The sequence below is a fragment of the Felis catus genome, chromosome A2 (assembly GCF_018350175.1).
Source record: "Felis catus isolate Fca126 chromosome A2, F.catus_Fca126_mat1.0, whole genome shotgun sequence".
Classification (NCBI taxonomy): Eukaryota; Metazoa; Chordata; class Mammalia; order Carnivora; family Felidae; genus Felis; species Felis catus.
This window is the reverse complement of record NC_058369.1, coordinates 24,475,205-24,491,245: the sequence shown is the minus strand read 5'-3', so window position 1 is coordinate 24,491,245 and position 16,041 is coordinate 24,475,205. Positions and strand designations below refer to the sequence as shown.

Here is a 16,041-nt window from a genome sequence, read left to right as displayed (position 1 = left end):
CATGTAACAGAGTTTTATTCATGCTGTTTGGATCTTGCATGTTTATAATGTGAGCCAAAGTACTAGTATTTATGAAATCCCCCTTGTTTTCTTGCTAATGACAGATCCTGAATTTTTTTTATCTTTAGTAACTTCACCTCCTATTTACATCTTTATCCTCAGCCAAGCTGGGTGTAACTAAAAAATAGGAATGGGGGTCACCTGGGTGGCTCAGTTCATTGAGAATCTGACTTTGGCTCAGGTCATGATCTCACAGCATGAGTTCAAGCCCCGTGTCAGGCTCTGTGCTGACAGCTCAGAGCCTGGATCCTGCTTTGGATTCTGTTGTCTCCTTCTCTCTCTGCTCCTTCCTCCCCAGCTCTCTCTGTCTCTGTGTCTCTCTCTCAAAAATAAATAAACATTAAAAAAATAAAAAAAAATAAAAAATAGGAATGGTATCATTCCATTCTCATCTCCTGTGAGAAGCCTCATAGCAGATTAAAATTCATATTTCTTAATACCTTGAAAAAGTCAGCTGTAGATAGTGTGTGAGGGTCTGGGAGAAGGTGGTGAAAATTAGAACTTTTAAAGCAATATGTTTTTCTTAGTCTGTTTTATTAGACGGTGAGTGTACATTTTATCAAATTGCCAGCCTGTCTGTTTTGGTCTTATTTGCTTGAAATTAGAATTGCTTTGGATAAGTAGGAAAGTTAAGTCATTTATACCAGTTAGGGTTAATATAATAAATTTAAAGCTGTTTTAGTTTTTACATTACAAACTAACAATTCTATATTATTCTGGCCTGTTGAAAATTTCTCAAGTTTTTACTTTCTGTGATTATGTAGGGGGCTAGAATAAATATATATGTTAGAAATCTCTTGTATTTCTGAGTCAGTGAGAAAATCAAAAGCTGATTGGATTGACAGTCTAAAAATAAAAATCACTTTGAATTTGGTACTGTCTTGTAATTTACACAAAGCCTAAGAGTGAAAAGTTAAAGGCTCTTCTACCTGAAAGACCATAAGATGAATGGAAATGGGCTAGTGTTGTATTTTTCTTTTTGCTACTGTGATTTTTGTTTGTTTTGTTCTGCAAATGCCTTTTCTAGTTAGTCTCTGTGTGGGTAGTAATAAGATTAATTCTGTTTTAGGGGGATTAGCTTGTGGCTGTGAAGACATGTAGGGTTAAAACTTCTGTAGCACAAATGTAAGACCAAAGAAGACGTGACAGTCTGTGGAATGTTAACTTCTTACAGGGAATTAGTTAAAACTGTACTTTTATGCAGGAGGTCCCTCTTACACGAAGATGTTCATATTGGGATCCAATTAGGACCAAAATTTGTATAAATAATGAGTAAAGTTAGTAAGTTTAGTTTGGACTTTGATCTTACAAATGGAATTAGTTAAATGAAGTTTTGTATCTCACATTTGACAAAATATATGTGCCATGTATTAAGAAATATTTAGAACAAAGAATGAAATCCAAATATCAATTTTGATTTAGTATGAAATTTTTCTGATCAGATTGACAGCTAGCATGATGCAATGTCTGTCAGTCAGTGTTTGACCTTCATGCTACCATTAAAAAAAAAGTCATTTTCCCAAAAGTAAATTAGAGAGCTTCTTCACATTTCCCAGCAGCCTCTTTAATCTGTTGTTATTCAGGTAATTTTCTTTTGAAGTTCCTATCCTGCCATCATCCTCCTTAATCATCCCACCTCAACAGATTGTCACTGTTGGTAGTTCTGTCTGAGATTCATTGGTTGCCTACCACCTTGCTTTCACTGAGTGCAAGATGTGTGCCAGATACTGTGCTGGGTGGTGGGATGATGGGGCCACAGCCTTTTTAGTCTTACAGTAGGGACTTGAAGAGTAGTAATACCAAACATGGTCTACAAAACCTGCAAAGAATGATCAATTTCCATTAAGTGTTAGGAACCCCTATAGGAAGTGGCATTTGAAAGGGGACAGATGTCAGGAGATGAAATGGGATGGGGTAGCAAGTCAAGCAAAAGCTCAAGGGTAGGAACACACAGGGAAAGTTCAGAGGGCAGTGAGTTGTGTAATTTGGCCAGGACGTAGCAAAGGCATAGAGGATCAGAGACAGTTTGGGATGAGAGGTAGGTGAGGCTTCCCTAGTCTTTACTGACTGCCTACCAGGCACTGTAGATACAACTGTTCATAATATAGACATTGTTGATTCTTATGGAAAACAACAGGTTGCACATAGTTAAATCATTTCATTTACTAAAAAAGGCAGGGAGTGTTTAACAGAGTTTCTTAACTTAGAGGAGGCAAAGAAGGCCTCTCTGGATCAGTGGTGTATAAGCTGAGACTTGAAGGATCAAAAGAAATTCAAGGAGGGGGTGGGGAAGGAAGGGTGGGAATGAATTGGAGGCAAATAGCATAGTTTAGTCAAGTCTGGAGGCAACAGGGAGCTGAGTCCATAGCATTGGAAACAGGGAAAGTCTAGAGCTGTGCTGTCCAATGTGGTAGCCATAGTTAGATGTTACTTTGAGCACTTGAAATGTGGTTGTTGCAATCAAGGGACTGAGTTAACCTCCCCATGCTGGTCTAGAATACCTATAACAGAGGGAGAGAAGTTTTCATGGGACTGAAGAGGACCATTGGAGAGTGAGTTTGTGAAATATGGTAAACTATGGTGAGCAGTCAAGACTTTATTCTAGAATGGTAGAGAACCACTAAAAGATCTTATGAAGGGGTGAGCCATAATCAGATTGGCATTCTGCAGTTGGCCTGTGAATAGGATGCTACTGCTGGATTTGAGCAAGGAAGGGGTAGTCATAAAGTTGTACCTAAGGAGGATTGATCTGGAGTAGGGTATGGAATAGACTGGACAGGGGATGGAGGGAGGTGGAGAGGCCAGAGGGGGTAGAGGTAGAGCATAGTGGTTTATAATGCAGGCTCTGGAGTCTGATTGCCAGAGCCAAATTCTGGGTTGGCCATCTTCGATTTGCTTGGAGGAAGGATGTTTCAACTTTGTGAGCAGTGCTTGGTCCTGGAACTGGCCTGACTTACGCAGCTACAGGACAAGTGGAAGGGGGGTTATTTGAGCTTGCAATCACGTCTCTGGGGGCCATTGTGAGTTGCCATTCTGGGAGTGGGGCACAGGGACTATGTCCTCATGTTTTTTGTTTCACTTGGTGCAGAAATTAAAGTCCCTTGATGACATCTCATTCAATCTTCTTTGACCTTATTTGGTAAGCTTTTCACTAAACTTTTATGGAAAGTCTGTTATTCTCATCTGCTTCCCATAAGAAAGTGTTTGGCAGTGGCAGCGAGTCCCAAGACTTACTGGAGAGGAGTGGTTTCCTGAAGGTCCCCCACAACACTCTCATAGAGCTTGCTTTCCCCAGTTGCAGACCAAGCAGACTGATGGAGCAAATTTGCTTTCTCTTTGGAGCATTCTGAGAGGTGTGGCTAGGAAGGTGGAATGAGAATTGGAGCAGGCAGCATATGTGGAAATTAACACTGTAGTTGCAAAAAACCCTAGCTAGCACTATTAGAAAAGGAGGCATTACTGAAAGGACAGCTTGTGGAATCCAAGTGCTGGATACAGTAGTCCTGAGGAAGAGCTGGAGAGGGGAACCCTAGGATTGCCAGGATGTTTCAGTTCTTCTGACTACGGGCATTACCTGTGCTGCATCTTGCTCCATGTGGTCACCTCAGCCAGCCCTAAGCTCTTGAATTTACCTTTCATAGATCCAGCTGGAACCTGGGAGAGAGCCCAGCTTGGGTCAGTTTTCACCCTTGCTCTAGGCAGGCCTGATTTGCTAGGAATGACCTTGTGGAACAAATATAGCTCCAGGGCCTCCCTTGCCATGATGCTTAGGGCAGGAGTTCCGCTTGGTTGTTGTCAGAATGGTGTTCACTATGGTATCATATATAATAAATATACAATATAAATACATATATAAATATTAATTTCCTAAGCCATATCTGAGATATTATATCAAAAATTAGTCTAAAACCCACTTTTTCTCCTTATACTTTTACATCCTCAGCCACTCTGGTATAATGCTTATTTACAAGAAAACTCTTGGGGTGCCTGAGTGGCTCAGTCAGTCGGTTGAGCATCTGACTCTTGATTTCGATTCAGGTCATGATCTCATGGCTTTGGGAGATGGAGCCTTGTGTCGGGCTTTGCACTGACAGTGCAGAGTCTGCTTGGGATTCTCTCTCTCCCTTTCTCTCTGTGCCTCCTCACTCTGTTTCTTCTCAGAATAAATAAATAAACTTAAAAAAAAAAAGAAAACTCTTTTGATTTTGCCTTGTCTTTTTATAATATCAGCTATTTATACATATGAGTGGAAGGGTAAAACCTAATTTTATATGATACTTCAATGATCTACATCTTTTTGGGGAGGAGGAATTAGAGCGAATGTCTTACAGGAATTAAAATTCACTGTGTATGAAAGATCACATTTGAGATGATCATGATTTATAGAGTAAAATATAGGTTTAAGGTCCTAAACAGCTACTTGGTAAATGAAAGAGACAGAATTTTTGTGTTTTAACAACTTTGGTAAATATTGTACGTAAAATGAAAATAAATCAAAGTTCAAGTTATACAAGGTAGAGTTTCTGGTGATTTCTGTGATATATTCCACTTTTCTATCTTGAATATCACGTTGAATCAAGAGGCAATAAAAATATAGGTCTCTAGTTTAGTTTATGGTTGGTAAACTACAGCCCATGGGCCAAATCTAGCTTGTCACTTGGTTTTTTAGATAAAGTTTTATCAGAGGACTGGCATGCTGATTTGTTTACATATTGTCTTTGGCCACTTTTACCCTACAATAGCAGAGTTGAATAATTGCAACAAGAGACCATTTATGGCCTGCAAAGCAGAAAATGTGTATTATCTGGCTCTTTACAGAAGAAGTTTGCTGATCCCTGGTTTAGGTCATCTGAGGCAGTGACTTTTTATTTTTTTTATTTTTTTTTCAACGTTTTTTATTTATTTTTTTTTGGGACAGAGAGAGACAGAGCAGGAACGGGGGAGGGGCAGAGAGAGAGGGAGACACAGAATCGGAAACAGGCTCCAGGCTCCGAGCCATCAGCCCAGAGCCCGACGCGGGGCTCGAACTCCCGGACCGCGAGATCGTGACCTGGCTGAAGTCGGACACTTAACTGACTGCGCCACCCAGGCGCCCCGGCATTGACTTTTAAAGTGGCCCTGAGGGGTCCTAGAACCCTGTGAGACAGGCCGAATCAGCCAAGGGTGATACCTAGCAGGGCAAGCCATCTGGGCCCCTAGTCCTATTTCATCCAGAGTAGTTTGACTCTGTTGGGCTTCTGTGTAAGAAGTGATATGAATAAAGAAAGGATTGTCTTGCTTCAAAAATGCTATCAAAGCTACTGATCTCAAAGCACAGGAAGGCGTTCAGAACAGAGAGAGGGTCTCTCTCAGATTGTCTAATTATCTTATTGTGAACAAAGTGATTGCCTTGGCTTGACATAATGTCTCCAATGTAGAAAAAAAAAATCCTTGACAGGAATTTGGCTGCTGAGGTGGACCTCTGTAATTACTGACTTGTTGGAAATTGCTTTTCAGTCTCTGGCAGGCTGATTTCCCTTTTTACAGGCAGAGATGCTGAACTTCTTTCTGTGCTGCAGTCAGATTTTAAAAGACTGCTCTGTGACTAGAGTTGATGAAGGGGTGAAGTTCATACTCACAAGGCAATGGCTGAAAGTAAAATGTGCCAAATCCTGGACTTTGGTTCTAATTCTTAAAGCATCAACACATTAATCTGGCCTTGAACCTGATGCCATGGAAAATGGCCTTTAACATAGCTAATTTCCTCAAGTGTTTCTATTTTTGTAACTTAGGGGAAAATCTAAATGTGAATTGCAAGAGTTACTCAGGGTGAGAAATGGAGCCTTGGGATTGGGCAATAAGGATAAGGCCATTTGGTTTAGTTTAGGTTAAGCCATATAAACTGCAGATGGTTATCAAGCTTGCCATGCCTGATGAAGATTTTAAACTATGATGCATTACGGTATATGATATGCCAAAAGAATTGCAAAGTCTTGCCAATTTATATGGGCAGAGACTTGGGGCATATGTTTGCAAATGAATTTGCAGGGTGTTAGATCAGGAGGGTGGAATTTATTGTTGGAACAAACACAATTTATACATATGGATGCAGTGACCAGAGGTCATCTAGAAGGGAAAATCTAGAAAGGGTGATGGGGATTGGGTAGCACTTGCTTCATCCCAGAGGTTTACATACATTATCTCATTTAATCCTCACAGTGTCCCTGTGAGATGGCCATTATTATCCATATTTTACAGATAGGGTAACCATTAATTAAGTACTTCTCAAGGTCATACAGCTAGTAAGTACTTAAGCATATTTGCCCAATGTTTTTCCAGGGGGATGTGATTGGAGTTGGAAAGTGAGTGAGTGTCTGAGAAGAGCTCCCCTGCACCCAGCCCCATTTCATGTGAGGGAAAGAAGTAGATATGGTCTCTTTAGATCCAGAAATCTCTGAATATAATTCAGGAGGAATCTAAAGCAGTGGGGGAACTTAGCTTGTTTCCCAGAGCAGGCTGGGGAGACTAGGTGATGCATATTCAACTGGCCTTGTGAGTGGAGAAGTGGCAATGGCTGAAGACAGCCATATAAGACCCAAGCTCCAATGTGGTATGGAAAAAGAAGCAGTGAGGCTCTTAACTGTCACAGGAAGCTGTGGTAGATGCTGAGAGGGTTGGAAGACTGGGGAGTCATGGGGCAGGGCCAAGAAAGACTCAGAGTGCGTGGATCTTGTTGAAGTCCATGGTGGGTGCTGCAGTCAGCAGTAGTTGACCTCAGAGGTCAACACCCAAATCCAGGTGGCACCAGTTACTCAGACACTACCTGTAGATGGCAAATATGCCCCAGGGGATGCTTTACCATTTAGGAATTTAGGGGTAGATGAGAAGGTGGGGAAAGAAGAGAATCTCAAAAGACTGATGTTTAAGTAGTGGTGACTGAGTTACTTCTAATTGCCAAGGTTATGTTGTTGTACCTTTGTTCTTCACCAGGGGGTTAGAATTAGGAATTTGGAGGCTACAACGAAATTAAGATATAGAGATATAACATTTTTTGGTACATCAAATATAAAGTTCTATTTTGCACATTTCTCTTAATTGCTGATAATTTTTAACCAGAATCAGCTAAATTAATTATGCTAATTTTTTCACATTAGTGACTAAGCTATAGTTTGAATATGAATGGTTTGAAACCATGTTCACGTATATTATTTCACTTAATTTGGGAGGCATGTACAATTGTTTAATATTATGAGGCAGGGTACCATTATTATTTTTTACAAATGTTTTATTTATTTTAATGAGGCTGGTACAGACAATGTCCATTTAAAACACATATCCCCGGTCAAAAAGTACAAATAAAATAAAAAAGAGTAGTGTTCTGTTGAATACACTTCTGCATGAATAACTTTATTAATTGTTAATGAAAATTAGAATATTTCTGAGATCTTCTTTAAAAAATTTTTTAAAAAAATGTTTTATTTATTTTTGAGCGGAGTAGAGGAGGGGCAGAGAAAGAGGGAGACACAGAATCCGAAGCAGGCTCCAGGCTCAGAGCTGTCAGCACAGAGCCCAGTGTGGAGCTCAAACTCATGAACTGTGAGATCATGACCCAACTCGAAGCCAGACACTTAACCAACTAAGCCACCCAGGCACCCCTCTGAGATCTTCTAATAAGACTTTTCTTGTATCTTAAAACACTTTCTTTTCAGTGAAACCATCTTTGAGTTAGTCATTACCCTCGCCATCTCTGTCATCTTGATGCCAGCATGGTATTTCTCTTCTTTTGGTCCACACCCTCAAATTTTAAAAGTAGCTTCAAGTTAAGGAAAGGTCATTTTTCCACAGTTCACTTCTCTGAAAAACTTTCATCTCCCACTGAAAATCATAGTCCAGGAGTGAAGCAATCACAAGTTAGAACTTCAGGGCCAACTGGAAAGTCGTTGTGAACCTTGCATTGGTCAATCTTATTTATCATAAGACTGAAAAAGCACAGCCTGGGAAAAGTGGGCCCTCTATGCATGCACGTAATTTTTAAAAAGGAGAGGGCTATATGAAGGGGGCTGAGGTTTGATCACCAAAAATCAGCACAATGAAAACAGGTGGTAATGAATAATGGGCACTAGAATTCAAATTAGCAGATGTTTTAAAGAGATGGGGTGCCAGTTTTCAATTTCATTTTGAACACCACGTTACAAAAGAACTAATTTTAAAAATAGAAAAGGATTGAGGGTAAAGAAAAAAAAAGAAGAATATATAAATCATTGAATCATTGATCGTTGTTCCTGATAAACTTCAATCACATCTTCCTCCATTCCAGTTTCTTTTGGAGTGTAATTATCAGCACTTCTCTGATCTTCAAAGAGAAACCTGAGTGAATTCATTGGAACACTCTGTCTTTGGCAGTGTGATGTTTTGAGTTTATTGAGGTGTGTTGTCATTTTCACTTTGAACTGAATCTCACTGCTATCCTGTCCAATGACTTTCAGTTTAATGTGTTCTCCTACCTTCTTATCCCACAAGTCCTCAGTTGAAGGTTTTGGCTCCTGGTCAGACATGATGATGGTGGCTTCATCCAGGGTCTCCGTACAGTAGCGCCCTCAGGTAGGCAGAACCTCGCTCCAGGGTTTACAAATCCATCCCTCTTCCCCACCACACAATACCGCGGCTCTGCAAGGTACCATTATTATCCCACATTTTACAGTTAAGGAAACTGAGGCTCAGAGTAATTAGCTTACTTGGCCAAGGTCACACAACTGGTCAATGAATGATGCTGAAGTTATTGATTCAACATCCACTTTGAATTATCAGAACCTGGCATGGGACCTGACACATAATAAGAGCACAATAAATATTTGAATGAATGAATGATGGCTCAACTGTGTGGCAGTGTCAGTAGGCTAGTTGGTAGGTTGGGAATCCTGTTGTGAGCAAGGTAAGGAAAGAAAAATTAATCAGAGCTGGATCCTCCTCTAGGTGAATTAGCTGTCCCTGATGTGCTATGCATTCTAATTTATAGCTAAACCTTTGGAAATACTCCTGGGTCCTGTCAGAAAATACATGGAAAGCAAAAGAGTTTTAGAAGTGAAAAAAAATGTTTTGTGGTTTAGAGACTCCTGAGGAAAGTTAACTCTTGGGCTGAGTATAGTATGGGGGGAGTATGTCAAGGGCCAAGAAAGTATTTCATATCAGTTCATGCCTCTTAGAGTTGCTTTACAACATCTCATCATGTTGCTGTAATCCATGAGCAGAATAAAAGTGGACAGCCTTCCAGGGCAGATGTAAAGAAATTATAGCTAGTTCTCTAGTGCAAAGTAGTGCCAATTTCAAGTTTGGGTACCAGGCCTCTCCCAACCTGTCCAGCCCGACAATACTTTTGTTTATTTCCACTTTGCATGTGGCTTTCTGTTAATCTGATTAAAATACCAGTTCTGTGTATAGGTGTTATATTTCTGGTTAGCACTTTGAGGTTGGGGTCCTAATTGAGAGCTTTTTTTTCACCTTCTGGAAGTACAATTCCTTTTGAAAACTTATGGTTTTGGAGTTTTGGGACTCTTTAGAATTTGGTTTTCATGTATGGGAGGAGGTTCTTTACATTAAAGTCTGAGTGTGTGTGCAAACAAGTGAGCATTTCCTGAATCTTCCAAATGCTGTGCATGTTTGACCTGGACTATACTGAGAGTGGTCTGCACACCTATGCTTAATCTCTCACGCCTCCCACTTATAACTGAGGGATCTGAGTCTCATATTTGGTGTAAATTATTAGGACAACCACATTGGGGGAAAAGTTTGTCAACGTAAATGAGTCTGTAATCAAATACCTGGATACCTCTGGAATCTATCCTTTAGAGATAATTTTTAGTGCAGAAAAATAAGTTTTATGCCCAAAGGTTGGCATAAATTGAGAGCAATTTCCCCTTTTTTAAAATAAAAAGTTTTTTTTAAATAAGAGAAAACTTTTTTTTTGCAACGTTTATTTTTATTTTTGGGACAGAGAGAGACAGAGCATGAACGGGGGAGGGGCAGAGAGAGAGGGAGACACAGAATCAGAAACAGGCTCCAGGCTCTGAGCCATCAGCCCAGAGCCTGACGCGGGGCTCAAACTCACGGACCGCGAGATCGTGACCTGACTGAAGTCGGACGCTTAACCGACTGCGCCACCCAGGCGCCCCAAGAGAAAACTTTTAAATAAGATAAAACTTAATAGTTTCCAAATATAAAACTAGCAATGATGTTATATAACCACCAAAATGATTTAAAAAGTACCAAACAAGGTACTTTATTACTTACGATTAATCTTCATTCAAGTTATTATTATCCCATTATTTCAGTCTTGAGGGAAGGGAATAGGCTGTGGAGTTAGAGCTTGTGAACACATAATTCCTTCTTAGAATAACCAGCTTGTAAGGTACAGCCGTGACAAACACTGAAACTGGTGAACAGAGTACTCAGAAAGAAGCCATGAGGCTGACACTTCATAGGTTCCTTGGGATGCCCATAAACACAGCACCCATAATTATTTTTTGTTGTTGAAATAAAAAAAATTTTTTAGAAATCTTTATTTATTTTTGAGAGAGAGAGAGAGAGAGAGAGAGAGAGAGAGAGAGAGAGAGAGAGAGAGAGAGAATGAGCAGGGGAGGGGCAGAGAGAGAGGGAGACACAGAATCCAAAGCAGGCTCCAGGCTCTGAGCTGTCAGCACAGAGCCTGACACAGGGCTTGAACCCATGAACTGCAAGATCATGACCTGAGCAGAAGTTGGATGCTTAACCGACTGAGCCACCCAGGCGCCCCTGTTGTTGAAATTTTAAATTTATTTACAAATGAAAATATATTTTAGTTATTTCAGGATAATTTGTAGCAAAAAGCCTTGGAAGATGCTTTTGTAATTCTGTTGCTATTATCCTATATAATATTTGCTATATTTGGGGGATGGGAGGTTTGTAAGGCCTGCCTTTCTTTGAGCTTATTTTTTTTAGCCTATAATTCTTTCGATCCCCACTATCACTACTAGGTATTATGAATGTTCTTCAGGCTTACATTCAAATGAGACATATATGGGAGACATCAGACATAACTTTTACACACTCTTAAATTGTTTCTGCAAAAATATATCTTTAAAAATAATAAAATTTATAGAAATGAACTACCACCCATGTTGATATATAACATTAAGATCAATCCAAAGCCTGATTTAAAAAATAATAACCATCAGAACGTGAAAGGAGAACATTCTTTTAGGTTTTTAAGTCAATGTATAATATTGTCTAAGTGCAATAGGGTATCATTCCAGACTGGTAGGTGCTTAAAATGAAACTTTCAGACCTTCCACAATAGAGTTTTAATGCTAGAGTAGAAGGGCAGAGGAAAGTATCCTGTAGCCCACCTCCTTTAGGTTACTTCTGCTCACCCCTCAGGTTACAAAGACAGACCTGTAGGCTTGCCAGACTATAGGCAATACTGGGAACCAGGACAAGTCACTTAAATAGCTGGAAACCTCATGCGTAAACTGTGGAGGCAGGAGTTGGATTAGATCAGCATTTCCTAAACATTGTTTTGAGAAATTCCAGTGTTCTGTGAGGAGTTCAGAGGCATCCACAAGTAAAGAGTTTCCCTGATCAAATATATGTGAGAAATGCCATATCCCTCTTTGGAGATTCCCAGTGTATGTGAGTGAGCATATTCTAGGCTGTGAGATATTCTGTAGTAAAGACATACTGTCCAGTGTTTCACCCAGCATTACTTAAATGTATTTGATGACAGAATCCTGTTAACAAGGAACATATTTTGGGAAACACTGAACTAAGTTTTTTTCCAAGCTCCAAGATTCTGGGATTTTAAACATGCCATCCAAAGGTTGCTTAGCAACATGACAGCCACCTGATTTTCCCACTAGATGGCACCCTTGAATGAGATTTACTTTTTATTTTTGACTTGTTTCTCTTTAGACCTTTTTGGACATCGTTTTCCCTATGTACCAGGAGAGTGCAGATCAGATATGAAATTGATGTTAAAGCCATTATGGTAACATTTTACAAGTTATTTAAAATAAAACAGTGTGTCAACCATAGGGATAAATAACAACCGAGACTGAAATATGATTTTTTTCTCACTGGAGCAAATAACTTTGTAAAAAAATATGATTTGAACAATACTGATATATTTTATTTTTCACATTTTAAATCAGACTTTAGCCAGACAAAGTTTAGTTGAACATTTGCATTGTTTTACTGATCAACTTGAAATGTTGATCTGTGAGGCTGCCAGGGAATCTAGTGGCAGTTGGGAACTTTCTTTAGTTTCTATGATGGGTTAAAAAAAAAAAAGTGTCTTCAGCTGTAACACATGTGTATATTTTGTTAGAGATCACTGAAATATTATTGTGTTTAGGTGGCATTTCATCGTCAGAAGGTCTGACTCTCTAGGCAGGTTGTGGTAAGTGGTCTCTTAAAGTCTCCTTCATGTTCTAATAAATTTTTGATTGGTTCTTTATTAAGAATAATTTGCTATTAGGCATTAAGATTTTGCTGGTCTGTGGGTTAGTCAGTCTGTCTTTCACTGGGTCTCACTGTTGTAAGCTTAAGCACATTAGCATCCCCCCCCCCCCCCCCCACTCCTTCCCTGGAGTTCATGGAATTTCACACGTTGGTTTAAGTGTGCCCAGGAGTTTTGGAAAATGAAGGCAACTTTACTTAGGAATAGTCATGCTTCAAGTTTGTTCAACTGAAGGATGTTTACCTATTAGAAATGTGTGCCTTTTTAATGATGGAAAGGGAGCTTTTAAAAGTATAATGAGGAGGCTTCCTGAACAGCTTCCTGAATTACCTGAAATATGTGTGTATATTTGGGGTGGAGGTGACAAGCCAAATTCTGTGACTGGAGTCTCATCTCTCTCTTTCAACGCAACCTTTTGAAGGTGGACTCTTTGTAAGTCCTCTTAGGTCTTATTCCAGTGAAAGATTCTTTCTGAACCCCAAATAGCACCCTGAGGACATTAAAATTCTTTTACTTCCTAAAGGTAAGTTGTCTGAATTGTGATTTTCTTAGCATTACTATCAGATTTGCTACCATCTCTCGCTTCATGCTTTGTGTTTTCTCTTAGCTTTTTCCTCTACAACATTCAGCATGGCACAGGCCCTAGTTTTGAAGTTATCTTTGGGCCTTGGATTTTTAGCATAGTTTGTGTGTTGCACTCTTATTTTGTTAGAGCATTTGTTTGAGAAATTTGATGCAGATTTTGTGAGTGTGGTTTATAATGGAAATGTCAGTTAAAACACATAATGATAACCTAGTCAGTATGTATTGAGTGCTTATTGCTCCAGGCACTGTGCCAAGCATGTTACATGTATTAGCTCATTTAATCTTCATAGCAACCTGAAGGGGATAGATGTTCTTTCTATGGCATTTTCAGATGAAAATGGGGGATAGATGCTCTTTCTATGGCATTTTTTTCACATCTTATGTTTTACCACCACATGAAAGATATGAAATATTCTTGTCCAAATATTTTGTGGAATGTGCATAGGGATCTTTGTAAGGTTGAGACAGGCTGGGCCAAGTGGCTACAAGGTAGCAAGAAATCTCCTGATAATGAGAATTCAACTGCCAAGTTTGTTCTCAGCTCTAGACACCAAGATTTCTTGGCCTGATGGCTTCATATTCAAATATGTTTGGCCATGTTTCTCAAAACACTGAGTTACTATACTTTGCATTAACAGTGCTTGGCTTTGTCTTTTATGCAGAAAGCCCCTCCAGGCCTCTGTAATGTGCTAAAAAAGATCTTGTCTAAAACTCATGAAAATAAATAACATAAAACTGTTCTGAATAAATTTGAGTTAAGTGAACAGAACCCTTTTCTGTGTATGTGTATTGCGTACATACAGTTGTGTGCTCCCGTGAACACATGTTCTGTCGTTGAGCCTAGGACCAATATCCTCCATAGTGAAGGACATCTCATAATTTCCATTATAAATTATTTTAGGGTTTATAACTAATACTGTTAAAAATTCAGCCATGCCTGGAACTTATTTTATTGTGTTTGCAGGTTAGTTATTGCAAGGGAGCATGTAGATGAGAATGTATCTTTGTCTTAGCAGTTGGAGGTGGTACAAATATTTTTGTAATTGTTGTGATGGTTGGGAGGGATGTCATAAGTAGATCAGGGACCTCAAAGATTCAAGTGGCAAAGAGCAACACATCAGTTGGATTCTGGATGCCTGAAGGGCAAATACGAAGTTTGATCTTTAACTTGCATGCTAATTATAAATGAGAGGCTACCCAGTATAGCATTGAATTCTGTGAATCTCTTTTTAAAGAAAATAATTGGCAGGAACGAGTGCATTCTTAGAGGCATGTAAGTTTATTTTTATCATTAAGACTAAGACTCAACTCAAAAGTCAACTCTTCTGGAAAGCCTGCAATAGTTTCTAAAATGTACCGAGCACTTTCAGGCAGCATGCTAAGCTCTTTACACGAGTTTTCTCATTTACTCCACTGAACATCTTTATTTTACAGATGAAGAAGCCAAAGATCAGAGACAAAGTATACCAGTAGGAGCTGGTATAAGGGCTGATAGGCATGGGGTGCAAGAGCCTACAGTCTGCACGCATCGTGCCTAGTGTTTTCTGATTCCCTCTTTGCACTGACATTCCTTTAATCCAGTTAGTTGTTCTCAGCCCTGGGGCTTGTTAGAACAAGCCAACGAACTTAAAAATGCAGACATGCAAGTCCACTCAGATCAATTAAATCAAAATCACTGGGAATGAGGCCCAGATGATTTTGCAGAGAACCCCCACCCCTTTATTTGTGATCAGCTTTAATAGTTGTGAGGTCAATTATTTCTCATGTAAAAGTTTAATTGATCCATAACCCATTTATTTAAAATTTGTACCCGTTTGTATGGGCTGAGCAAAAGTTTGTCTTTGCAAAGGATTTGCTAAGTGAATTAATAGATGATAGTGGAGCATAAAGGAAATGTTTATCCTATTAAAGAGCACAAACCGCTTTCATGTGTAATCAAAAACTGTATTCATTATAAACAAATTGATAGGTGAATTTCAAGTCATTTTAATATCTGTTAAGTAAATTTCCTAAGTACTCTTCATCTACTACATTTTATTAACCTGATTGATTACTTGCTTTAAAAAATGTTTTTAAGAAAATAGTCTGTCATTCTAACTTTTGATATAGTCAACTTGAGATTTTCTCACCTTTAGTTGAAATTAGTTTTTGCTGTGTGATGTGCCATAATGTCACTTTGTAGCTGGGTGTTTTGCCTCAACCATGAGGTTTCAAATTTCTTAAAGCAAGGATCTCATCTCTAATTTTTTTAAAAAGTACTTATGCCTATGTTTTAGTGCTCTGCACTTTGTACATGCTCTATGAGTGCATACTTTTGACCAAAGTAGTGCCTGCTTGGGGAAAATAAAACTTCAGTTGAGGCAAATGTAGAGCTCACATTCATCCTGTAGATATCAGATAGCTGGTCATACTTATATGGGTTGTTTATGATCCACGTGCATGAGATTGGTCTATGTCCGAGCCATACCAGGTGTCACTGAATTTTATTCCTGGGAAGATGCAAGAGCTCCTGCTGTGCAAATGATATATCCTTAAATGTGTGATGGTTCCTGGATGGCTCTGGGTCACAAAATACGGAAGATGGAGAGAGACTGTACCCAGTCTACTCCTGTCAATTTTATGCATTTCTAGAAAGGCAAAACAGTAGTTTAGAGCTAAGGGTCTGATGTCAGTGGACTCAGGTTCAATAAAAATTCTACCACTCAATAATAGTATGGTCCCAGACAAGCCACTTATCTTCTCTGAGTATTTCCTTATCTTTAAAATGGGGTATTGTGAAGATTGAGTGAGTTAACTTATAAACATGATTGGTGTAGTGGATGGTAAATTGTAAACCTGCATACATATTACCTCTTAGTGTTAATATAAAATGAAAATAATAAATTATTTAGAGCAGTGGTTGTTAACAGGGGATGATTCTGCCTCCC

At 39.1% G+C, this 16,041-nt stretch overlaps 2 protein-coding genes across 10 annotated transcripts in view; one reads left to right on the top strand and one right to left on the bottom strand.

The window, feature by feature from the left end:
• The window catches only part of ERC2 (ELKS/RAB6-interacting/CAST family member 2), a 923,200-nt gene that overhangs the window by 195,298 nt on the left and 711,861 nt on the right, over nt 1-16,041 (top strand). The gene's annotated exons all lie outside the window — the stretch shown is intronic.
• On the bottom strand, nt 8,298-8,594 carry LOC123381292 (small ubiquitin-related modifier 1-like). Its single transcript, XM_045041941.1, has one exon. It carries the CDS (start codon nt 8,592-8,594, stop codon nt 8,298-8,300), a length of 297 nt encoding a protein of 98 aa, XP_044897876.1.